Source organism: Zingiber officinale, chromosome 8B (assembly GCF_018446385.1).
Source record: "Zingiber officinale cultivar Zhangliang chromosome 8B, Zo_v1.1, whole genome shotgun sequence".
NCBI lineage: Eukaryota > Viridiplantae > Streptophyta > Magnoliopsida > Zingiberales > Zingiberaceae > Zingiber > Zingiber officinale.
In genome coordinates this window covers 91,083,352-91,111,350 of record NC_056001.1, presented here as the reverse complement: position 1 = coordinate 91,111,350, position 27,999 = coordinate 91,083,352, and the positions used below count along the sequence as shown (strand labels likewise).

At 35.8% G+C, this 27,999-nt stretch overlaps 1 protein-coding gene across 1 annotated transcript; it reads left to right on the top strand.

The window, feature by feature from the left end:
• The first annotated feature begins 1 nt into the window (after position 1).
• On the top strand, positions 2 to 27,998 carry LOC122015333 (SCY1-like protein 2). Its single transcript, XM_042572166.1, has 15 exons — positions 2 to 177; positions 260 to 822; positions 3,035 to 3,139; positions 8,220 to 8,324; positions 8,603 to 8,785; positions 8,932 to 9,058; positions 9,713 to 9,774; positions 9,875 to 9,961; positions 13,833 to 13,919; positions 15,855 to 15,968; positions 16,994 to 17,122; positions 25,843 to 25,905; positions 26,249 to 26,410; positions 26,686 to 26,804; positions 26,876 to 27,998. Exons 2-15 carry the CDS (start codon positions 331 to 333, stop codon positions 27,810 to 27,812), a joined length of 2,772 nt encoding a protein of 923 aa, XP_042428100.1. The 5' UTR covers positions 2 to 177; positions 260 to 330; the 3' UTR covers positions 27,813 to 27,998.
• Position 27,999: the final 1 nt, after the last annotated feature.

Below are 27,999 nucleotides of genomic sequence, written 5' to 3'. Positions count from 1 at the left end.
GGGAACGAAAGTTGACGCTCGGCTCGGAACCACGGATCCCACGGCCCAACCACCAGGAGTTGCGATTTAGAACACGACCCGAGTTACAACGGGGGCGGAGTCATCTTATTCAGAGTCGTCCGATAAAACAAAGGACCACCGCCATCACCACCGCCGGCCCACGCCACCGCCACCTCTGTCGGTGCTCTCCTCCTCCTTCTTCTCCCTCCCCCCTTAGCTTCTGTTCAAAACCTCCAACACATCCTTTCTATACTTGCAGAATCATCAAGATTTCCCCCGTCCTCGCTCCTCGTGATCAGATCTGGGCCAGGAAGAAGGGGAGGAGCGAGGATGTCTTTGAACATGAAGACACTGACGCAGGCTCTGGCCAAGGCTGGCGCCGTGATCGAGAAGACTGTCCATACCACTGTGCAAGAGGTGACCGGACCGCGGCCGCTGCAGGACTATGATCTCCTCGACCAGGTCGGCTCCGGCGGCCCCGGCCTCGTTTGGCGCCTCTTCTCCGGCCGCCCGCGCGCGTCCGCCCCCTCTGCTCCTTATCCGCTCGTCACCGTCTGGCTCCTCGACAAGCGAGCCCTATCCGAGACTCGCTCCCGCGCGGGCCTCTCCAAGGCTGCCGAGGATGCCTTCCTCGACCTCGTCCGGGCCGATGCCGCCCGCCTCGTGCGAATCCGCCACCCTGGCGTCCTTCACGTTGTCCAGGCCCTCGACGAGAGTAAGAACGCGATCGCCATGGTCACTGAGCCGATCTTCGCTTCAGTCGCCAACGCCCTCGGCCAGCTAGACAACATTTCCCGCGTCCCTAAGGAGCTCAACGGCATGGTGTGGACTTTATATATATATATATATCTATTTATAATGAACAACTTTAGTTTCTCATCGATTAACTGAATATAGGGATGATAATCTGCTTAATAGAATCGTAATCCAATTGTTGTTGTTTTTTTTTTTTTGCCTTAGTATGAGGGGGTCTGGGATTTCTTTTTGAATTAGTTGGATCACATATTGCTCTAACAAATTTAACTCTTCATACGGTATCCTAGCTGTGGATAGGAGTAGAATGATGCCTTGTGCGAGGAACCTATTCAGAATAAACACAACATTGAAGTGCTGCTCTATTCCAGAGCGATGATGAACCTAATTAGACTGATTGCCAAATCCCCTTGAGGGGGGATGATTACCTGGTTTTCTAATGCGGAACCAAAATCGAACCTCATACTGCTTTCCTGGGTTGTGATGTGATCTTCTTATCAATATACTAATGAATACTTTCCTCTTCCCACCAAACTATTTTCTGTTCTACCTTTTTCTCTTTTCTCCTTATCTGATATTCAGTTTTCTTTGAATTATTCTCAAATTAGCATGGGCTTATTCTCTTTCCTCCTTGTTTATTAGTTTTTCTTTATTATGTTGTACCTTATAACTTCTTTGTTTCTGCAACACCTAAAAGAAAATACTCTCTTGGTCTTTACCACTCTGTTCTATTATTATTTGTTGTCTTAGCAACTTATGATTTTCACAGGAAATTGATGTGTAATTTCCAGTTCTATTTACAGAAGTATATGAATCATAATTTTCATAACTGGCTTTACAATTTGTGAAGTCCATATGACATGGTTATTTTTATACCAATTTATGGCAGTATTGCAATTAAATCTTTTTGTGAGAACATTAATCGGCTGACCATGTAGTTTAAAACACATTTGCTTTGTTATTGATAATTGTGGGCGCTTGTTTGGCAATTTGCCTAATATTATGCTTACCCTACTATATAGTACATAGAAGTAGACAAATACTGCAAGGAAACAAGTTGAAAATCATAACTGCCATTTTGAGGTACTTCCTAGGGAATTCCACAGTAGACAACATGTATCTACTTGATTTGTTAAAAAATGATTCGATGATCAATTATCGAACTATTATTTTTGATATAGTCATAGATGGAGCTTGGTAGTGTAATAGGATCCATATAACTGGCCATAAATAATTGGTACAATTTCACTTGTAACTCAACAATTTTATTAGTTCTTTTCAGCCCTGTAATCTTTTTAGTCTTCCATAGTTTTATCAGTTTCTACTTTCTATTACTCATTTTGTGTTTAGTAATATTTATGATGACCTATGAAGTTATTGGAGAGGCGGTTGTCCATCATGGCACTTGGTTTGGCATATTCTGCAACCTGACATGTAAGCCAAGAAATGTATAGGCTACATGTGATGTTTAGTTTGATTGAACAATTTCATGACTGTCAAATTGGTCCTCTTCTAAATACCAACAAACATTTATGTCAGTTTAGATAATTAAATTATGAAATATCACTGCACATGTGACACCTAGTTTGGTTTCACAGTCAAATTTGTGGACCAGCTAAGAGAATTTATAAGCTTAGACAGGAAACTGTCATTGTTTTGGCAGATTTGCACATCTTGGTAAGAGTGAGCCTAAACCTAGACATGATTAGGTAGTCATAAAGGCATTTTTGTGGGATGCAAGAGCCGCCATGGGCCTCAACATTGCAACTTACTTGGGGTATTGTGAGATTTTAAATAACACCCTAGCCTAGTCTCGCACATGAAGAGTTGTGAGCTAATGAAGGGAGAGTATAGGGTTAGATGACAAACTATATATACTTGGGTTCTAGTGTTTTGTTTAATGGTTGAACCTAGTAAACTAAAGAGTCTTTCTCTGATTTGACTCGGATCAAGTTGATATCCCTAAGATGAAAAATCATTACATAATGGGCCAACAGATAAAGGCATTCCAGATAAATAAATATTAAATTGACAGTACCTAACTAATCACCTCAATAGAGGTGGGCTATTATTGTTGACAAAGAAGCAGTGCATTTTCTAGTCAGTGTAGTTCTATAAGGGCTCATATTGGTCTTTATTTATGTAGGGAAGTAATTCTAGTTCTATAAGGACTCATATTGGTGTCAAGTTCTATAGGGGAGTAATTCTAGTTCTATAGTGACTTATATTGGTCTTTTGTTTATTTTCCTCTTAAGCTTTGTATGTTTTCCAACTTGTCTAGGAAATGGGGCTTTTAGAGGTCAAACATGGAATGCTTCAGATTGCAGAAACCTTGGAGTTCCTCCACACCCAAGCACGCCTTGTTCATCGAGCTATATCTCCAGAGGTATTTCCCTATCTAACTCTTCCTAGTTCCTTCTCTCTTGAATACATACAAGGCAAACAAAATTTAGTTTTATTTTATTTTTTTTACTTTACTCGTAGTGTAGATTTAGTATTGTTTTGTATTCTTGCAGGGGCTAACATTTTTATTGTGATCTACTACATTTTATTGTTATTATCTCCCAACATCTTTATTTTATTTACTCTGGACTGAATTGTAAGAGTTTGCATGTGCTAAAATTTGACATAGCTATTTCCTGTTATAGATTTACAAATAGATTGAGTTGCTAAAAGGAAAGACTAAATTTGAAAAGGAAAAACGCGTTGTTCATTTTGAAATCTAACTTGATTGCAATAAATTAATAGTCAATTGAATTAAAATTTTGTTGTAACATAATGTGACAACCCTTGATTCACTTCAACACGTGGCTAAACATGTTGAGATGAATACTGAGTTTTACTTTTTTTTAAATTTTCTTTCACTTTATTTTTTTTTACTTTAAAAAATAAAGATGGACATTTTAATGAATCAAATCATATTATTTCACTTGACACACTTCAACATGCAATTCTGTGTGTTGACAATTCACCTTGGCATGCTTTGGAGTGTGTTGAAGCATGCTGAGTATCAACATAAGTATGATATTTGATACAAGCAACACATGAAAGACTACCCGTGTCTATAGTGACTATCAGGTTTTTCGATAATTCACCAAAATGATAATTTCGGTCATGCTGTCTAACATGGCATGAAATTTCCAACCATGTTTAGCAATCGAGATGTGATATGATGCTTCATATTACACTTCCAATTTATGGGTTCTGGCTATTAGTGAAAGCAACACATGAAAAAATAGTAGTGTTGATAGTGTCTGCAGAAGAGAAGGAAAAAATCTCTCTATATTACTATTAATTTGCTTACATGTAGGTATTTATATACATAAGGAGGGAAAAGAAAAAATCAATCTCAATCCCTACAATCAAGGGAATCTAAATCAATCATAATTCATACGATTAAGGGAATCTTCGGAAGGATTCAACACTCCCCCTCAAGTTGGAGCATATATGTCAATCATATCCAACTTGTCACAAAGTTCTAAGAGTTATTTTTCTCCTAATGCTTTAGTGAAGACATTGTTGACTTGGTTGGATGATGATGTGAATGAAGTAGTAATTTTCTGGCTCATTACACACCCGCGAATAAAGTGATAGTCAACATCAATATGCTTAGTCCTCTCATGAAAAATCGGGCTACTTACAATGTAAATAGCTGCTTGGTTATCAAAGTACATTGGTAGAGGTTCATTGTAGGTGAACCTTAATTCTTCAAGCAAATTCTTTAGCTATAATATTTCGGTTACGGTGTGAGCCATGGTTCTCTACTCAGCTTCAATAGTCGACCTAGCAACAACAGTCTGTTTTTTTACTTTGCCATGTTACTAGATTTCCCGCTAAATAAGTACAATACCCGGAAGGGGATTTCTTTTGGTCTTAGATCCAGCATAATCGACATCAGAATAAACTTCGATCTTTAGATGTCCATTTCTCTTAAATGAAAACCCTTTTCCTAGAGATTTCTTAATGTACGTAGGAATCCTGTAGCGGCATCCCAGTGAACTTACTTCGGCTTATCCATAACATGACCGACTATTCCGATTACAAAAGAGATGTAAGATCTCATTATTGTTAAGTAGATGAGTTTCCCAACAAGCCATCTATATTTTACCTTATGCTCAAAGAACTCTCCAATATCATTCCAAACACTTAAATAGATATCCAATCGATATCCATAGGTGTATCAACCGTCTTTATCCCAAGCAATCCCATTTTTTTTGAGTAAATCTATATCATACATCGGTTGGCATAATGAAATTCTAGATTTGCTGTGAGTAATTTCAATTCCTAAGAAATACTTAGGCGACTCATATCCCTTGTCACAAAGTGTTGCTGCAAATATTTCTTACTTTCGTCTATCCCATATATATCACTCCTGGATATTAGGATGTCATTAATATAAACAATAAGAATACAAACATAAAATGATTAGATTTGTACTGTTTGAAGCCAACAACTCTGATTATATTATTGAATTTATCAAATTAGGCTCTAGGACTTTAATTAAGACCATAAATAGCCTTTTTAAGTCACCATAGTAGCATTCTCCTCTCCCTCTGAGCAATATACCCGGGAGGTTGCTCCATAAAAATGGTCTCGTGCAAATCGCCATAAAGGAAGGCATTCTTCACATCTAACTAATACATTGGCCAAGATTGATTGACAGTTAATAGAATTCAGGCGGATAGTAGGAGAGAATATCTCAAAGTAGTCAACACCATAAGATTGTGTAAATCCTTTGGCCACCGGACGAGCTTTGTATTAATCAATAGTACCATTAGCTTTAAATTTCAGAGTAAACACTAAAACAACAATATCAACCGAATGTGGTGCAGCTTCCAACTCCCACATACCACGAGAGATAAGGGTAGACATTTCATCCTTCATTGCAGTTCGCCAAGTCGAGTGTTGATAAGTCTCAGAGTAGGAAGTTGGAACTTCTGTGGATGATAGAGAAATAAGAAAAGCGCGGAACGCATGACCAAGGTAACCAAACGAGCTATGATTAGACAAAGGATGAATAGTGCAAGACCGAAAACCTTTACGAAAAGTAATAGGAAAATCAATATTGAAGGGGCGAGGAGTATCACGAGCTGCAGGAAGAGGAGGTGAGGGACATGGATTTGGTTTTGACCGAGCATGCCTTGTGTACACATGTAATGGTCTAGTAGATGGAGTATTTGTAGTGGGAGATATGGATGGTGGGATAGGTAATGGAGGAGATGCCAATGTATTATGTGTGATCGAGATGTGGAGAAAAGTATGGTCGAGACTAAAAAAAATTGTAACATCCAGTTGGCTAGAGGGTGACAGATTTATTACAATATGAAGAGATCAATTCTCGGCAGATACATGCCCTTGGAAAAAAACTCCTACCCTGGCCACTTGGCGATTGGCTATAAGCCGACCCCGATTTATCTCCCTTCTCATAATCTAGGAACGACTTGTGAGGGATATCTGGGTGAGCGTAATTACCTTTGCTACAATGAGCAAGAACATGATGAGAGTGATTAAACTTTGTTGCCGTCTAATGCTTTTGATGAGAAGTACGAAATGATGCTAGCGATGTCAACTACTTATTGAGGTGATGATAATGGAGATGTTTTGGATGGTTATAAAACTTATGTTCCTTTAACACATGAGTCCTAGACATGTGAGAAAGCCATACACATGCAACCCAGGATGATGATTATGATGCTAGGGCTATTAAGAATCAATATTAACACTATAGTTTAGAGTTTTGTGTAGGGTCATGTGGTAGGGTTGAATTGTATTGTTTCAATAAATTATCAAAACTCAATAGGTTCAAATCTTGTGTTGTTGTGTCAATTATATCAATGAATATCATGTCATGATGACGCTCAACGCCACTTGGCATGATATAGCAAGCGTCAAAATGAATTAGAATATGTTTGTTATTTTTGGTAGTTTGTGTCCGAACAACATAATGCCAATATTGCACTATTCCAAATGGAACACAAAGTTTAAATTTAGGTATATAACTCTTTCTTTTCTTGATTTTTTCCCTCTTTCCACCATTTTTCCATTGACACTGTATGTCAAAGCTTCAACATGATAGCGAAAAAGTATCATTTTGATCTTTTGAAACTTTAGTATGACTCGAGATTTTTGAACTTATAAATGAAATGAAGCTTATGACTATCAAGATATGCAAGAGAGTTTAGCTGAGTTTCAAGGTTCATCGCGCTCTCATCTTCTTATTATAGCTTTAATATATCATATGGTGATTCATCATATTAAAACTTAGGACATATATGTATCTTTATTGTATGCCTATACCAATTCTATTTCCAATAGTGTCATCTAAGTTTTAACTCTTTGTGGTGGACAGAGATATGGTGATGCACATGTGGGGAAATCAATATTTGGAAGGTTGATCTTTACTAGGATGTTGCTAGGACCGATAGTCTTATCCAATACACAATATGTCTTTTGGTAATAAAAAGGTGGCATGCCCTATGTTTCACTAAACTTATCTTAATTATTCGCGTGACATTTAATTTGATTTAATATTGCATCAAATTATTTTTAAAAAAAGATAAATATGTTTGTTTGTGTTTACCATTTGTCCAATGTTACATATAAAGTTTTTAAAAATAAAAAACAAAAAAAATATATTGAATTTCATGAATATGAATAAATTTGAATTTACTGCATATCTTAAGATGTAGAAGATGTAGATCAATGTATGCCCATTTTGGATGCAAGTTCTTAGACTCAAAATAGTAGTAGAACAAGCCCAAGCAAGAAGTTAAAAGTCATGGCGTCTGCAATCAAACTTTAAGTGAGTACAACTTGAACTTTCTCAAATTTTATATGTGCAGTGAAAACAAAAATATAGGTTTCAAATTTGTGTTACTAGTAATTATTGCAACATTCAACAACCATTGAACATCTCATGAGCTAGCGCCGAAATACGTAACCTTAACAATTAACTTCTAAAACATAACCTCAACAGACAAATCGACGTGACATGATAATATGATACAAAACTATATCATTCTGATCCGAGTTTGAAACTTAACTCCAGATTCTAAACTTTAAACTTGAAGCCTCTTAATAATTTATAGAGGCGAGGTATTTAAACAATTTTGACCTTGCTGCCCAGTTGGATCTAGGATGGTGTCCTGAACCATATAAATTTGTTGCCGGTCAAGAATATGTACTTGCATAAACGTAAATTCCCTTAACTGAAACTGGTTTTGCTAGGGAGGACAACTGCAAAGATTCCATTTATTGGGTATTTCTCTTTGCTATTTCTGTTCACATCTGCTTGCACTTGCATTTTGTTTCACTCTGTTAATTTTGTTTGTCTTTAATCTGAGACCTTCCAGTTGATAGATATTATCTAATGTGGCTATTCTTCGGAAATTCTCTAGCTAACTTTTAGTTTTATCAAGAGCCAAACTAGTATAGTTTCTGATGCTTGTATCTCTTTGTTTCTTCAGTCGATCTTTATTACATCAAGTGGAGCTTGGAAACTAGGTGGGTTTGGGTTCACAGTCCCGCTCGACCAGGCGACAAGTGGCTCAGCACAGATATTTCATTATGCGGTCAGTTTCAATCATTCTGTATGTATGTTGTTTGGTTCATTTTTGTTTTGTATTCTTTTACATAGAGTTTGCATTGTATTTTAGACAATTAAGAAAGAGGCAAGTAAGATCATGATTTTTATCCACTATTAATCCTCATACTGTCATATTGATAATGACTGATAATTGCAATTATTATTGTTCTGTTAACTTTCAACTGCATCTTCAAATCAACATGTCGTGATCTATTTATGGTAGGTATTCCTTGTTATATTCATGGATTAATTGGTTTCATGCAGGAGTATGATGTTGAGGATGCAGCCTTACCGATCCAGCCATCACTAAATTATACTGCTCCAGAATTGGTTCGCAACAATGCAACATCATCAGGATCTCCTTGTGATATTTTTAGTTTTGGTTGCCTTGTCTACCATTTGATTGCCCGGAAGCCTCTTTTGGATTGCCATAATAATGTTAAGATGGTAAAATATACAATTTAGTTCTTTCTATTACTGTGAACAAAATTTAGTTTCTATCCACTTGATAACTTTGAAAATATTAATAGAAAGTTTATCACAATCAGTTTTCTCTCTCTTATTTCTTGCTATAAACTTGTTTTATGTTTCAGTACACAAATAGTATGACATATTTAACAAGTGAAACTTTCTCTGCTATTCCGCTGGAATTGGTTGTCGACCTGCGAAGGATGTTATCGATGGATGAGAGCTCTAGGCCAAGTGCATTAGAATTCACTGGTAAGAGCTATTTCCATTACTTGTAAGGTAAATTAGTTTGTGCAGGGTAATCTTAATCACCTAAATGGAATTTTTATTGTATATTTATTTATGTTTGCAAAGGATTCTATTAAAAAGAGAGAAACAATGAAGCATCTGCTTGCCTAGTTTTTTGATTCTTTATTATGTATCTAAGTGTGCCAACTTAATCTCTCTTGAAGAAACTAAGTCAAAGTTACAGGCATATCAACAATTTTTGTTTGGTTTAAATGTACTGTTAAAAAGATTTAATATATGGTGTTTTGAAATAAAGGAAAAAAGTTGAGATCGTAAGGTGAAGAGAGACCTGAAGGAAGTTTATCTGTTTATGTATAACTAAAGATCTAAAATTTGAATGACGTGATACATGATGGCCAATGGATGGATAAATCTATGTACTCTGACCCAATGGTTAACACATTCTTCTGTTTGTGATCTTAGACAATGGTTGAATAGATGAACTAGGGAGATCTTAAAATTGGCTTCCACTTGTTAGTGATATCTTGGAGCATCACTAGTTTCCCTCAGGAACATGAGTTTGACACAATGCTTGCTTTATACATATGTATGGATAAAGCTTTAATTTTGTTTAGCTACATGCTAGAAAATCCCTAATGCTCTTTTCTGGCTATGCAGGTTCTTCCTTTTTTCGTGATGATACCCGATTGCGTGCTCTTCGCTTCCTGGACCATATGCTTGTGCGACCCTCTGCTTTTCATTTTTTGCATATAGATAGCCTAATTATATAGATGGTGGGAGTGAGTTCATAGGGGTTGGAATAATATTGTGCATTCACAGGAAAGAGATAATATGCAGAAGTCAGAGTTTCTAAAAGCTTTATCCGATATGTGGAAAGATTTTGATTCTCGTGTTTTGCGCTACAAGGTCTACACCATAATTCTCTCTGTTTTTTTTTTTGTCTCAAACTGTTTATGCATTGGTTGATTCTCTCTTTTATTGTATTTTCTCAATCTTAACATTGACTTGAAAGGCTTTAATTCTGAATTTCAATGGACTGGGCGTGTGGGTACATATCTCTTTAGATATTTGTAGGATATTTAAGGTGCATTATATCCTAGTGGTAATTTTTGCAAACTTTAGCCTTTCAGATTGGGAAATGGTAAATTCCTTTGCTAACTAATTTATATGTTATGGGAGGGTATTAGATATATGGATTTATGGACTATGTATCAAGAGACTCATTACCTTATTACATTTTAGAATTGTTAAATGAGATCTTCTGATTACATTCTCTATACTTCTACCTCATTGGAAACCTAACATATTTGAGAGAGGATTATCAGCTGCGATATGCTTATACTTTCCTTTGTGTAGTTTTGCTAAATGGCTGAAGCTTAAAATTTGAAGCTTTGATTAGTGAAAGAAATTTTTATATTTAGCCTAGAGATTTGGACAAGAACCTTTTCCCCCTTGATTATGTTACCTCTAAATGCAGTTCATATACAAGTTTAAGCAGATAGAATTGAGAAATTTTGTTTATTTTCATGAAAATCAAATTTGAACTAGAGAAGCTTTATTCTTAGATACTTTGTCTCACATTGCTAGCTTGTGTTGTTGGGTACTTGTTTAACTGAGCAAGTGAACAGGCTTCCTTGTGGTTAACTATTTTGGGTAATTTTAAGCTTCTGTCAAACCTTAAGATAATATCAGAGGAAATATGATTGGCCTAGGCTTTATAGGTGTGTAGTTGTCTTGCGCCTACTCAGATGTTAATATGATAGGTAGTATTGAGATTACTTATTTCCGCATTTAATTTGTATGTGCATGCAAGATATAAAATTTCAAGCTGTGCCAGAGTTTAGATTTATTTCAATTCATGACTGATAAATATAAATAAATGTTGCCCATTTTCTTTCTTGGTTTGTAGTTAGCCCCCTAGTTGATTAGGACTTCAAATTCTACCGTGTAGTAAACACTGAAAATTTGTTTCTTGGGGATGGATTTCTTTGTGATATTTTAGAATTAGGGTTAACTATAAAATATTTCTAACCTATTCCTACCCTTCAATTTCAAGAAATCAATGCTAGCCAATTTCAACTCTAACAATTATATCCCTTCATTAGTTTTATCATTCGGTTATAGTCTCACACATTGGATGTGACGAAGGAAAAGGGGACTTTGAAGTCAAAGGAAGAAGAAGGAGAGAAATATGAGTGTTGAAGGCATACGAGAAGGGGCGTCAGTGTTGAACGAAGAGGAAGGGGTGAAGGAAGAACTCGGAGGAAGAGAAAGAAGAGGTGTAGGACGGGGTACCATTTCAATTTCGGCTCGAGGAAGAGGAAGCTAAGTTTTGTTTCGGACAGAGGAGGATGCCACTAAACCACAAAGGAAGTTAACCATAGACCGCTCACTACATGACACCTATATCGAAGATCTCATATGCTGATTGGCAAGCGAAATGAAAAGCTCCACGTATCTTGATAAAAATGGCTTTGATATTATTAATGTTGGTTAGAATCTCATTTTTTTTTTTAATTTTAGGTTGGCTAGTGAAAATAGTATCTCAAGCTCATTTTTTCAATTATTTCATTAACAACATAATAGGAAAGGGTTAATGCTAAATATAATCTAACCTTTATCACTTTCAATAAATTTTTCCTCATCTTTAGTGGGCAAATATATCTCAAGTTCATAACCTATTTAAATTTCCAACAATTCTCTTACTCCATTTATATTTACCATTCATTTACTATTGGAGTAAAAGGTTATATTGCTTGCCCTAAGCAGTCTAGTATCACAGGCTCTATGGTAAGATACAAGCAGGTAAATCATGACGGACATTTTGCCTTAGTGCAACAACCCTTTGCACGGGGAGGCCAGACACCCAATGAGATATTTTGCATCGGAATTGACCCTAAGATCTATTGGAGAAAACACTCTCTAGGTACCAACTACTCTAACCCGTGGGGGCTACTATTCATTTACTATTGGAGCAAAACGTGATATCGCTCATCCCCAAGCAGTTAGTATCGTTGATCCATGACAAAATACAAGAGTAAATCACGGGGGCATTTTGCCCTAGCGTAGAGGCCCATGGGGAGGTCAGACACCTAATGAGGCATTTTGCACCAATTTGGTATTGACCCCAAGACCTATTGAAGCAAATACCCATACAGGTACCAACTAGGATCCATTCATTTACTATTAATTATTGACATAGTTACTTAAAATAGTTTTACAAACCCAATTCACATATAGTAATGGCACTATATTATATGTGTATTTATGTATATATGTCTGTGTGTATGACACAAACATACATATACATATAAATAAATGTAAATGTATGCGCCGCTCACACACACATACAGTGCCATTACTATATGTAAATTAGGTTTGATAAAATTATTTTAAGTAATTATGTTAATAATTAATAGTAAATAAATGGTAAATATTAATAGAGGAAGAGAATTGTTGGAACTTTAAATAGGTTATGAACTTGGGATGTATTTGTTAACTAAAGGTGAGTATTAGAAGTGATAAAGGTTGTGATATATTTAGTCATTAACCCTTTCCTATTATGTTGATTGATGAGATAATTGAAAAAAATGAGCTTGAGATACTATTTTCACTAGCTAACCTAAAATTAAAAATTGAGGTTCTGGCCAAGGTTAATAATCTCAAGATGTATTTGTCGAGATGCGTGGAGCTTTTTATTCCGCTTGCTAGTCAGCATGTGAGATCCTTGATATAGGCGTCATGGAGTAAGCGGTCTATGGTTAGCTTCCTTTGTGGTTTAGTGACTTCCTCCTCCCTCTGAAACAAAACCTAGCTTCTTCCTTTGAGCCGAAATTGAAATGGTACCTCATCCTACACCTCTTCTTTCTCTTCCTCCGAGTTCTTCCTCCACCCCTTCCTTTTTGTTCAACATTGACACCCCTTCTCGCATGCCTTCGACACTCATATTTCTCCCCTTCCTCTTCCTTTGACTTCGAGGTTCCCTTTTCCTTTGTGACATCTCGAACATTGATACTAGTGGCACTATCATGAGTTGGTTGGGGACCGAGATCTTGGCTTGGCTCAATATTTTAGTCTCTGGTTCCAAGGTTTAAAATCTCAAGCCGTGACGAGGTTTCGGTCTATGACTGAAATGATAGTGTTTTGGTATCGTATCGATGTTTTGATGCATGGTGTCAGTAATGGATTGAAGTTGAAAAAGGAAGGAGATGAAGCATATCTATGTTGAATGCATGGTTTTAAATCTTGTACCATGTTGGGTGAAGCCAAAATATATCATTCCAGTAAATTATCGAAACTTGATACCACTTAGTATAGACAATGTTTCTTTCTTTACTTCATTTCCTTCTTTCTTCAACCTCCAATTTGTCACCAGCACCGTACATCGGAGCGTCGACACGATATTGGAACAATATTTTTCTGGTCAAAGATTCAAACTAGGACACAACTTGAGTTTTTGAACCTTGGTGCCGAGTGGTATCGAGTTTTTGGTGATTTACTGGAATGATATGTTTTTTCGCCTGACACGGTATGAGATTTCAAACCATGTTTGGTTCCAATAATGAAGTTATGTAGAAGCTTAGTATATGAAGAGTAACCCGTAGGTAGGTATCTCAGTAATTTAACCCTAGATTCTGAGATCTCAAAGGACCATTCTTATTGTTGTGCAACTCATGTTATCCGTCACTAGTAGGATGATTATAATTTTAATGGAGACTTTATGTTTATAGACTATTGTTTTATAACTTACATTTTAAGTAATTTCTCTTTCTTGTAGGTTCTTCCACCACTTTGTTCTGAGCTGCGGAATATGGTAATACAACCAATCATTCTTCCTATGATCCTTAAAATAGCTGAGTCGCAGGTAAAATATGCAAAAGTTCTTCTTATTTGCCTTTTGCTTTCCTTCTTATAGAGCACTTTACAAGTTAGGTATTTGTTCAATTTATTACCTTCTTATTGTATTGTTGAGCAGATATGCTTCTTTTTCTTTGTGTTGTTATTCTTCCAAAATATTTGGTAGTGCCATTTGAAGGACTCCTTTTTTTCGGTAGTTGTACTCTTCAGGTGATATATTTTACCAAGCAACTTGATAATCTCTCTTCTAATTATAAAGTTAACTTTTATCCTTTTGATACGGTTTTTTGTTTACCATGTGGAAAGTTCTCTAGCAATCAGTATATAAGAATATATAAATCTTCAAAATTGTTTGAACTTTAAATGATTAGGGAGTAACTAATTAGCTAATCCTAGATGTTCTTTTCAGAATTATTTTTGAGCTTCTCTAAGAGTTTACAAAGAGGGTGATTGAACAGAAGCCGAGCACTAACTTGAGATTTGTATGTCACTGTATGATAATACACTTTGTTCATGCAAGGCCAGCTAGAGAAATTTTTATCCATTGACTCACTTAGTAATAGTATGGGCTGATAAAAAATGCCAGCATGTTGTTCAGAAGTCTAGTATACCATGTAATATGATTAGTGTCAGAAAGACTGGTGTCTCTGTAAGTAAGAATAACACGATGTTAGTATGTACATGATAAGATCCCATGTCATATATACAGGGAGAACATTGATTAAATGGAAGAGGAATGGGAATTTTGACACGTTTGAGGGAATATACCTTCAGATGCCAAATTCTAGATACCTAATACAAAAATGATCTATGATTGTTAATGGGCATCCAAGAAGCTGCTAATTTTAAAGAAAACAAATAGTTCTAGATAAGGTATAAGGGATAACTATTTCTAGAGAAAATAAAGGAAGATATTCTAAATAGAATGAGTAATTGATGGAATATTTGAATTAATCTCATTGTTAGTAGGATCCTATCAGTATCAGTATGTTGCATAAGGTCATAAAAGAATTATCTTGCAAGTGCCAAGCTGTGCTGTCTTGAGGAGTAGTTCAAAGACTCTAAATTTTTGTCTACCTTGCAGATGATTAAAATATTTGGCATATTCATGTTTGCTGTTCTAATAAACTAAAAACTTCTAGCTAAGCACATTAGAGGCTTTTATTTCTAAAGAAATAATTAATTATTGAGAAAAATAAAGGGATTAACTAATTCGAGCGAAAATAGAGTTAGTATTCTAAATCAAATGAGTAATTGAAGAATATTTGGTTTGATCTCCTTTTTTTGGCATCCTATTAACTAGTATTACAGTCTTAAAGAATTATCTTCCGAGTGGTGCTATAACTGGAGGAGTAATTCAAAGGTTCGTTTGAACTTCTGTCTTTTTTTTAATGCTATTGATTAAATATTTCGCATATTATGTCTTGAACCTACGAAACTAAGGATTCTGGATAAGCACAACAAAAAATCTAGCATATAAGATGCTTCTTTTAGAAAAGATGTGCCTTTAAGCAATGGCAAGAGACGTTATTTGAAAGTTAATTAAAACAAAGGTAGTTGACTTGAATGTCTTTAGGAACAAAGGTGTAAACATAAAAGATACACCTGAAACTTCCAAGTTAGACTGCCCTAAATAGAGTTCATTGGTGGGACCCAACTTCAAATGTTGGATTTGCTTATTTTACTTGTAGGATCCACTCATTGCAATGGCATGCCTTATTATGTACATCCAGTCATCTGCTCTTCACTTGCTGTCATTACAAAATGGAGGGACATGGGCAAGTGAATAGTGTTCTGATTATTGTGTTTCCCTGCAAGTGTCTCACAAATTTAAAATTCTATTATTGGTGTTTTAGTGGAATTTCATGAGTGATCTTTATTATACTTTTAAAATACACTGAATTTGAGCCTAATAAAAGCATGCAAACTGATGTTTTTGCAGGACAAAAATGATTTTGAGCTTTCAACTTTGCCTGCACTTGTACCAGTTTTGAGTTCTGCATCAGGAGAAACACTTCTTTTACTTATAAAGAATGCTGAGCTTCTTATACACAAAGTAAATCAATTTTGGTAACTCTTTAATTCTGTAGATATAGGCCACAGTTCTGACTTGTGTTTTATGATACAAACCTTTATATGTATGTATGTATGTATATATATATATATATATATAAAGAAAATCTTAATTTCCTTGATTGTTTATGCTCAATGATATCTGTATTTAAATGTCCAGTTGGACCTATGAACATGGTTGGACATCTGGTTATGGCATTGATGATTGCTAAAACATTTTAAACTTTGTATTGTGCTGGTGTGATAGCTTTGTCGCTGATGCTTTCTTTATCTATAGAATCCTTGAATGATGTGTCAGCTTTTCAGATCCTTGTAGACAATCAGTTTAGTGTCACTCTTTGGTTGTACTTCATGATATAAACTCTTGTAATGTTTTTCAGGGTTTAGTTGTGGATTAATGCAGGCTTTTTTTGTATCCATATTCATGTTGTACTTTGCAGTTGCATTATTAGAGCATCTATTATCAACTATGGTCTAGCCAATTTAAAATGAAGAAAAAAAGGTCATTAAGAACAAAATTGTCAAGTTAGCTTTTAGTTAGAGCTTTGTATAAGCTTTTGATATTGCTGTATTTTTTTCTGCAGGGTATGATCAATTTTTAAAAAAAGTTTTAACAATTTTTTTTTTAATCATTGACATGGTTGTTCAGTTTGTTACTATCTCGTCTTACTTTGTCTCTCCAAGCTATTTTCTTAAACTAACCCAACATATTTAGCACCTTGTTTAAAGAGATTGATGAGTTTAAAGAACCATTATGCTTCATACTTTTCAGAATTTTACTTGCAGCCTGTTGATATTGTGTGTTCTTTTCTCCTGAACTGCAAATTTGACTTTAGTTGGTTTGCAGATTGTCCTTATGTACTTTTCTTTAATTAGAATATCTACAGAGCATAGTAGTTGCTTTTATAGGACATTCTTTTGCTATTCTGCTATATCGTTGGTGCATCAGTCTGCCTTTATGCACTTTACAGTTACAAACATTACTTCATGCTGAATGCACTTTTCCAGGCTAGCCAAGAAGATCTGGTATCTCATCTACTTCCCTTGTTTGTTCGAGCTTTTGATGATTCTGATCCCCGCATACAAGAAGAGGTTTTGCGGAGAACTATTCCCTTGTCAAGGCAACTTGATATGCAGGTTCAGGTTCTTATTTATATATGCATGAATAATATCAACTTTTTTTTATAGAAGTGATGACTTTGAAGGGTTATGATACTTGAGATGCATATGTAAGTGTTAAATCTTTTCTGAGACGTTGTCAGTTGATCTTCCCATCTCCTATCAATCTCTTTTCCAATTTGTTGAAAATGTATGGTAAATAACCAACTTAAATTATAAATTCAATTTATGCGGATGATATTTTTTTTTTCAATTATTCAAAAACCTTAGGAAAACAAGCATTCTAAAACCTGAATGTATAGCTAAACTTCATGATCTATATTCAAGTTTGATTGAATGATGCCTTTCAATTTATAACATCTTAATTAATAGCAGTGATTACTTCTGTAATCAAGTAGTTTGTTAATGATCTTCTACTATTGCATCTGGCAAAAACAAAGTCACACCGTATATTGGTGTATCATTGCAATAGGGAAATGTAGCTTGTTTGAATTTTGAACGATTTGTAGAAAGATTTAGCCTGCTTTTTGGTTCAATTTAATTTATAAACTACTTTGGCAATAAATGTTTTGACATTTGATTTTACTTTTTCTTATTTCCATTGATGGTAGTCACACCAACGGTTTTTTCTTTGGTACAAATATTTTTCTAGTAATCGCACTCTCAGGTTATGGTGTTGATTTGAATGAATTACATATATTTGTTAGTTTTACAATACTGAGAATTTGAGAAAGTGATCTGTAGTTCCCAGAAAAATTTACTCGAGATTTGAATCATAAGTAGATCGTTTATAACACTTGAGGAGGAAACTACTGAATTATTTACAAGTACATAAAGAACACTATACTCATATTTAGGAGTCTTACATAGTACCTAATATTATAATATCTTATGCCACACTGATTATATGCATATATTATTAACTCTTTCAACTCTGACTTTATCAAACTAGTGCATATATTGATCTATGTATAACTTGTTATGTAAAATAGAAAGATTTAACAGGAAGGAAAAAAAAGTGACTGTGATGCTTGATGAAGATGAATATACAATATTGGTGAAACAATTGATGAACTTTGATTGCAAAATGCAATGGATTGTTCTTTGAAAGAATTGACATCTGAAAATAATATAAATATGAATTGATTTGATTTTCAAATGAGTAAAAACTTGAATCTGCAAGTATAATCTTCTTCCAACTGTCTCTCTAGCTGAAGATACATAGGATTCTGAAGTTGGTTAACATAAAATAACAGCATGAAGAGTTTTAGGGATTTTATTTCTACTTTTATTGCTACCAATTAATTCAAGGGCGATCAAGTAGATTCTGATATAACTCTGATAGATAAGATGTTAGAAAAGTTACTAAGTAATGTATAGACAATTACTCGAGAAAATGAAAATGTTGATAGTAGAACAACGCCCAGCATATCTTTTGAAGTTTTGACCAACAGATAAGTGAGATTAGACTTCCAACATCTACTCTAAGAAGATAGAAATGTTGAGAGAGATCTGAGGTTTTGATCATTTTATTTTGACAGAGGAAGAAGATGCAAGGAGAGACATCAATTCAGAGAGAAGGAGATTTTAAATGGCAAGAGAATAATTAGTCTCATCTTAGCGTGTAGCAATTTATCAAAAGACTGATGAATGCAAAATGATGGAAAAAGAAAGAATTTATCAGTATGTTGACTTGAGACAAACCAGAGAAGAGAGGAAGACTTGAATGAAAATAAATAGTGTACATGCGTTTTGTAGTGCTATTGTTATTTTTTCAAAACTTGGTCCCTCTTCTTTAATACTCTCTCTTTCTCATTATTCCTACCTCCCTGCTTTTCTATCTCTTTTGAATTACCTTTTGTAAGCCACCCCCCTTTTACTTCCTTTTGTTCTCATCTCCTATATATATTTTTCTCTCTTTTTATCACTGTTGGATTGGCCTAGCTCGAGCATAATAAGGGTCGTGGTGGAGCAAGGATGCACTATTCTTGGCCATGATCCCCATATCTCGCACTTGCTGTGCATCTCTGACCAAGAGAAGTTTCCATTGAATGGATATTGATCTAGTTTGAGATCAAGGGATGGATTGACTGAGGTCAGTCAATAGTTGCTTGTGCGGACTTTGATTTTCTGCTAATTTATCTTTCAAGGGCCGAGCGAGTTGGCTTCTAGTGAGTAAACAAAGACAACAATACTTTTCAAAAATGTGTGCTTAGAGCATCCACACCAGCTTCCCTATCTAAAATGCATAATTTAAGATAAAAAAGTTACTTTTTTAAATTTGGATATCCACTTTTCAATATATCATATATCAACTTCCCTATTTCTTCTCTCTCCTCTATAATGTTTAGGGAATAAAATTTATTTCCTAAATTTAAAGAAGTACTGTTCATAAATGCATAATTTAGGGAATACATAGGGTAATTTAGGGAATACATAGGGTAGTTGATGCAAAAGCTTTTTAGCTACCCTATCCAAAATTTAGGGAAAAATCTTCGAATAGGGTATCTGATGTGGATGCTCTTATAGTTTTCCATAAACTAATTTGGTAGTATAAAAGCAATATCACAAATTTAATCCAATCGATAAACTATAGCGTAGATTCCATTTAATTAATAACTATTGTTCTTAGTGATGGTGCAATCATGCTCTACCTTGGTCTTGTTAGACCAAAGGTTTGTGTGGGCAATATGCTATGCCTTGATGTTTGGGCAATATGGCTTGATGTTAGAGCAATTATGTTTGGAAAATATGATTAAGGTTAAGTTAGGTTGATAGGTCAGGTAGATTAATGGTGTCGGGATATTTAACTTGGAGAAACACCGAGTTAAGGTTGACTAGTTGATTGGACACTTGACAAGTGGAAAGTCCAACAGTTGTCGGCAAGTGGAGCATTGGCAAAAGTAAAGAGAAACAAGTGTTTGGCATGTAGAAAGTCTAATAGGTGTTAGCAAGTGGAAAGTCTAACTAGAATTGGCAAGGTGAAAGTCCAACTGGGGTTGGTGGCAAGGTAAAAGTCCAACTAGGGTTGGCAAGTGATGGAAGTCTAGGTAAATCAAGGTTAGCCTAGGTAGGGCAAGGTTGATTGGATGCTTTGCAAGTGAAAGTGTAGGATGCTTAGCAAGTGAAGAAAGTCCTGATACTTTAAGGTTGAGTTAATGCTAGGCAAGTGGAAGATCCGGAGGTTAGAGGCTTCTAGGCTAGTGGAAATTCTAGTGGGTCAAGAAGGATGCAAGGTTGGGTAAGTGGAAGTCTCAATGAGTTAAAAGTAACTGACACTAGGTAGATGGTGAAGTCATAATAGTCAAGGTCGATCGGTACTAGGAAGATGAGGAAGTCTCTATGACGATGTCTCTTGGTAAGACATGGAAGTTTAGGAGGCGTGACCTCTTGCTCGGGAAAGTCTAAATGAGATGAGAGTCTACAAGTGACCTATAGTTTGGATTTCAAGTAGACTTGACTTGAACGAGGACTCAAACTTAGAGTTCTTTTATAGTCAATGTTTCAGTTGACTTCTGGTTGATTCGATAGGGAAGTCGACTTGGGTTGGATTGCATATGAAACAAAGCGAGTGTTTCTATTCGTGGGTTAATCAACTGTGCAATTGACTGAGGTACGATAGTCGATTAATGAGTAGGAATAGTCTACTGCTAGAATAGTAGAAATCCTTGTAGAGAGTCATTGATCTAACAGGTTAGATGCTATACCAAATCAGTTGACAAGATGAAAGATCAATCGACTTAAGTATTCATTGGGAGTCTTGATAGTCGACTAGATGAAAGTCTAGTCAACTTAGCTAATGCAATCAATTGATTGAGGCATGTTACAATTGATTAGTCAATTAATTGAGTGAATTATAGTGGATAGTTGTTGATGTGTGATTTACGCAAGTGCACAAGTAATAAAATATCATCCTATGGAACCGTGAAGTCGAGTATCAGTCCAAATGTAAGTAGGCTATTTACATGAATCGAAATCAAGAGAATTTATTGTGAAAGCAAACGAATTAAGTGAGAAGTTGTGAGAAAATCGGATTTAAAAACAATTCTAGGACTTCGGTTTTACCACGATGATCATTGACACTCTAATTGTAATTCCCTCTTTTACCTCAGTGTTCGATATGTTTTAAGGTGGTTTATCCTAAGGTAACCGCTATTTCCTCAAAGACAATAGTAGTGTATCTACCAAACGCGATCCCTACTTTCGTGGTAATAGTACTAAGGCAATCGCTTTCTCAAGGAGGTTGCTATCACGATGCCTCATGATCCTCCATACCGCTATACCTTACTTCGTGAGGCCGAATCAGGGTAAATCCTTTATGTTCTGTGATAACCAATGGTACCCTTGAGAGGCTTTGGACTACTTTCATAAACAAACTCTCAAGTTCCGAATTTATAGGTTGGAGAATTAGGTTGACCTCTCAGTCTTTCCCCGTTTCCCTATGATATGTTAATGCACGCTAACACCATTAACATGTAAGTATACTAAAATCGAATCATGTATTAAACACATCACGCCATAAAAGAGGAGATTAAAAAAACACATCGAGTTACCCCCTAATTCTAGAATTACGGAAACTACTCCATGAAAATGGAGATACAAGCCACAGACATAGAATTAAGCATTCTACAATTCATATGAAAGAGAGAAGAGTAAGAGAGCTCAGTCGTAGATGTCGATGTCGTCTTCGAAAGATCTCCTTGGCTCCTTGGTGGACTGAATCCTTGCGGCTCCTTGGAAGACGACTCTCTCCTAGGGTTCTCTAACCCTTGATCCTCAAATAGTGCCCCTAATCCTTTTATAGCCTCAAATGTCTTCCAAATCTTGCACAACTTTCCTAGAAAACAAGGGTGCTGCCACCGTGCAATGACCGTGTTGGGAAGCATGTTCAGGCCGTGTTGGGAAGCACGACTATGCCATGTGGCATGCTAGATGTCTCCTTGGCCGGCATTAGGAAGAACACGGCCACACGGCCACGCGGCCAGACCGTGTTTTGTACCGGAAGTTTTGGTTGACACTCTGATGCTCGTTCTACTCCAATGGTAATGCACAGGGGACACGACCAGACTGTGTTTTGTATTGGAAGTTCTGGTTGACGCTCTAATGCTCATTCTACTTTGATGGTGATGCATGGTTGTGTCGAACACATGCTTTCAATGCTTTTCATCTTAAATTGAGCTCCAATTTCATGTCTTGTCAATAAAACACGCCAAGAGTAGTTTTCCAAACTAAAAGGATAGATAGTGTAAAAGTTAAGAAACTATGCAAAATATGCTCATGCATTGCAATAAATGTATGCTAAACAATACCAATAACTTGTGCATGAATCACACACATCAGTTGTTGGCAACAAGAAGCCTTTCAAATGAGGATTTTGGTAGTGAACACTGCATTTCTTAAGCAATCAAATGTGAATGAAAGCAAGCAAGCAACAAGTAAAACAAGCTAAGAAGAGTTTCATCTTGTTAATGTTTCTTATGTTGTAAATTGTTTTTAACATTATATCTTCTTATTGCCTATGATTGTAAGCTCATATTCTATGCTATGAGGTTTCTCTATCACTAGAAGGTATTCTAGAAGGAAAAAGTATAGAGGGATTGTTGGAGTGACTCATCGACGAGTTATAGGTCGTGGAATAGGAACCGAGGGTTCCAAATTATGTAAATGATAAGTGTTTGCATTGTTGTGTTTTGTGTTTATGCTTAATATTTTGTTACATGCTAAAACAATTGTAGGCATGAGCCAAGCAAACAAATGATCAACTATTCCCCTTTAGCTTTTCCAAGGATCCAACATCAAGTTTAAAATTAAAATCACAATTAACCCAGTTGTATGAGTCTATAATTTCACATTTACCCCTGGTGACTCATTGTTTAGGAGCAAAACTAATTTTATATAACATAACAAAACCATGTCGACATGTTTAATATATAATCCCCATTAGTGGGCCATACCATAGACTATATATATATATATATATATATATATCATTTTAAACATTTCGCTACAATAGCTCTTACCTTGTACAAGAACTCCCAAAATGTTTCTATTTGAGCCCTACTTGTCTATTTCAGTCACATCGTTATGGATAACAACTATTCTCTTTTCCCCTTTTGTTGCAACAGGATTTTCCTTTCTTTCATTACAAGAGAAGCACCATCTCTTCCTAATTCCTCCAAAAATCCAATAATCCTAATTTCTTTTCTCCTTCTACTCCTATCCTTTTTCTTTCTCCTTTCCTCTTTCTCTTTATTTATTTTTTAATTTTCTTCTTATTTCCTCTTTTCATGATTCTTTTTTCTAGTAACAAACTGTTTCTCAAAATTTTCAAACCCTGATGTCTTCTTCAAGATCGAGTTCTCCAAGTTTCTACAACCCCACATCTCTTCCTTTAATAGAAATCCAACCACGCTTATTCTTGAAGATCTTATTCTTACCACTTTATCCATGAAGATCCAGTTCTCCTACAACCTTATCCATGAAGATCCATAGGCATATGTAGTCAAATACAAATGCCTTATCTTCTTTTAGCACCATCTAAACTTATCTGGGGCATGCATGGTCAAATACCATGTTTTTATCACTACAAGATAACTACAATATCACAGAGTAAAATGCAAATATGCAATTGATACATAAATAAGGAATTACATAATAAGCTGACATTAAGGCAACATGTCCTTTGTTAGCATTAAACCCTATCTATATATGGATGATCTATATATATTACCTTCACAGTTGAGGGCAGATTTATCAGTCAAAGGCATCTGATGCTATATATAGTAGTTAGAATAAATTCCATCCAAGAATTTTCTACTCCTTCCCTTTTTCTTCCTCCTTTCCCCTTTCTCTTTCTGTCTTTTCTTTTCTTTCTATTTTTTCTCTTCACTACTCCCTTCTATAGTAACAAACTCTTTCTCAAGATTTGAGCAAAACCTAATCTCTCCTCTCCCCTCTTCAAGATTAAGTTCTTCTCCAAGTTTCCACAATGCTCGCTTCTCTCCCTTTTGTAGAAATCAAAACTCATGCTCATTCTAGATTGATCTTATCCTTACCACCTTGTCCATGAAAATCCATGGGCATACATAATCAAATACAAAGGGCTTTCTTTTAGCACCATCCAATCCTATCCATAAAAACCATGGCTATGCATGGCTAAATATGTTCTGATCCTCATTTTCTCTTCATAAAAACCATGAGCTACACTAGGTTGACAAAAGAAAATCATGTCCTTATTTTTACAAGTACCACCTCACTTTATTAAGTTGCGGATAGGATTCTTAATGGGTTGGGTTCTCTACATTCAATCCTCACGAGAAGAGAGGGGGCTCAACAGTGAGAGGCTATTTGCATGGGTCACTCGCATTGAGGATGAGCCAAGGATGGTGTTACAGATGCTGTGGCCTCCTACTAAGAATTTAGTAGAAAACCATAGCCCAGGAGTATACTCTTTGATACTTAACAGAGAGACTATAATCACATTTATCACTCAAACATACACCCATGTGGGTGGGACTAAATTATATGGGTAGAATTATTAACTGACAAATCTAAGAAAAACGAGCATCTAAGACTTACACCAAATATAACAAACAATAAAGCACAGGGTGGGAAAACACTAGAGAATAAAATTTGAAAATTAAAATTCCATATGCTGGACAATTGATGTGCATCACCTATGATTTTATCTTTTCATACAGTAGTATAAAAGACAGAAGGAAAAAAATTGGTAGAGAATAACTATATTATTTTTCTAGAAGATAAATAGTGTTCTAGTCAATGGCTAAGCTTTTTTATTTGCTACCCATGCTATAATTTGAAGTGATATTGATTATTGAACTACAGTGTGAGGCTACAGGTTAATCTCAGTATTTGTAAAATTGTTTCCGTTTTTTGTTTTCTTGAAAAAGAAATTGAAAATTGTATAAAAAAATGGAAAACATTTGTACATCTTTTTGATACTATCGTATGACAAATATTGTTTGTTACACTGAAGCTGATTGATGTTACCCAAGACAAGAACAAATTATCATAAAAACCATTGAGAAATTAGAAAAATAAGGCAACGAATAATGATGTGTTTTCAGTTTTCATAAACAAATATAAATATCTCCCTACTTGTAGTGGCATCCTAGTTGAGGGCAAGCCTTTTTTTAACCAATAAACTCTTGTACACAAGCACTATATAAGGTTTATTATGAATTATTGGGTGGTGGTCTTTCCCCATACTTCATGCCCCAAAACAAGACCTAATCTTTATCTTCTTTCTTCTCTCTTCTTAAGTGTTAGTCATCATTATATAATTGTTTTTGCGTCCCTTTTAATGCCCACATCTTAATATCCATTCCCACCTACATTTACTGTCACGGCAAACTTAGGCAAACACTCTCTACCATCTCTTTGTTAGAGCTGATAGAGAGCTAATAGAACAACATTTGTTAGCCGAACTCTGCTAATTTGATCAGCTTCCATCATTTCTACTTGTTGCAAAGTTTATAATATACACTAATTTAAATTGAATCAATGATGATGACTATCACCATATTTTGAGTGTATTGTAGTGGGGGCCTACATGTTGCACAGTTATGCTTTTATCTTAATTTATTTTAGTTGAAAAATTTATAGATCTTTTGCATGATGAGCTGCTTGCTATTCTTCTTGTTGTCTATACTTTGTTGATTATTCAGCACGTCCCACTTTGTTACTATGTAGCTAATTGATTGTGTTTTCTTTCACAGTTAGTGAAGCAAGCTATGGTTCCTCGTGTTCACAGTATGGCTCTGAAAACTACAGTTGCTGCTGTAAGTAGAAAATTTAAATCCAACTGTTTCTTTCATTGGGGTATATGTCATAGCAGTCATAGCCTTCTTTGGTCAAGTTTAGCATGATCATCAGCTACATGCAATATCGGATTTTTGTGTTGGTTCTGACACTAATTTATTCTACCATGCATAACTGAAGGTTCGATATAACTCCCTGAATTTCAAAATTTCTTGAACTGACACGAGTATATGACAGTAAAGTCTTTGTATGTGATTCTGTTGTGTCTTGCCTTGCTATATTCAGCAACCATAGGAATGATAAAACTTATTCTCAGATTATCTTTTTACAGAATTCATGTTGTCTTCCTTTTTATAATTACAGGTGAGAGTAAATGCTTTGCGTTGCTTAGGAGATTTGGTTTCAACACTTGACAAACCTGCAATTTTGGATATCTTGCAAACACTGCAACGATGTACTGCTGTGGACCACTCAGCACCAACACTTATGTGCACACTTGGAGTAGCAAATTCTATTTATAAACAAGTACATTGAGCTGAACTTGTTTTCTTAGATACTTTTTCAGTTTATTTTTTCAGTTCACTTTGATTTGCTTCCATTTTGTGTTTAATGTTCTCGTTTCACATAGATATTTCAGAAAAAATGTTTTCAAAGAAAAATATATTTTTTTCATAAAATTCACTTATTTATTTGTGTTGAACACTAGGTTTACCTTTTGTGTGTGTGTGTGTGTTTTCTTTGCTTTGTTATTTCCCAAGGTAACAATTGCGGGTTTGACTTTTTTTTCCCCCACTATGTAGTACGGCCTAGAATTTGCTGCTGAACATGTGCTCCCCCTGATTTTCCCCTTGCTTATTGCTCAGCAACTGAATGTTCAGCAATTTGCCAAGTACATGCTCTTCATCAAGGATATCCTAAGGTGCACAATGGTAGATATTTTTTCCCTTCATATACAAGTATAAAAGTAATTTACAAGTTATCCTCTTTCAGGAAGATAGAAGAGAAACGGGGTGTCACAGTGTCTGATTCTGGATCTCCGGAAGTTAAACTCTCTGCCATGTCAGCTAATGATATGAAGACTGAACCATTGTCAAAACTAACTGAACAAAACTTATCAACCAAGAGTAGGCCGTCATGGGATGAAGACTGGGGTCCAGCAGTAAAGAAGATTGGCAATACATCACTTCCTGGGAAGGCTAGCCATCAACCTGAACAGTCAGTACTAATTGTGCAGCAGGTGCCTATCACTGATATTCCTTTGCAGTCTTTGACTGCATCATCTAGCCAGCATACTTCTCCAACATGCACTCCTGTCGACATAGAATGGCCTCCTTCCAACTCATATTCTGGGTTTGGTACAAAATTGGGTGTTAATGAAAACCAGAATCCCATGGGGACTTCTAACAATTCTTTTAATGATTTGGATCCCTTTGCCGATTGGCCACCAACATCAAGTAATTCAGCAAGCAGCTTAGGGGCTGTAAATGCACCAAATCAGAGTTATGGAATTTCAGGAGTAGGCATGATGAGCAGTGCAGGATTTTCCACCAACAGTTCTATTGTGCAGTTACAGACACAAAATGGGAGTTTGATCTCGAACCTAAACAATCAAGGTGGTTTGCCAATGAAAAGTCAAAGTGTTGGTCAGCTGAACCGTCCATCTGCGTCACTTGCTGGAGGTCAAGGCTCTGCATCAGGTGTGAGTTACTTCAACCCTAACAGTAGTGCCACTAAAACTACAGACATAGGATCGATATTTGCCTCAGTTAACAATGGGCAGCCTACTCCTAGAATTGCTCCACCACCAGCAACTGCCATTGGAAGAGGACGTGGCAGAAACCAAGGGAGTGGCAGACAATCAAAAGCATCACAGTCTAGACCTCTTCAGGGACCATCGGAACAGCCTCCCCTGTTAGATTTGCTTTAGTCGGAAATTTTCTTCTGTTTTGAAAAAGTTGGCCCTTATCAGCTCCACCAGAAAATCATCTCTCAGAAAATGCAAGCATCTGTGGAGTTTCTATTGTTCTAGTTGCACTGTGGCAAATTGATACACCTCATTCAAAGTGTCCATACATGTGTTATCGAAAATTTATCCAGTCACTCTTGTCTTGTAT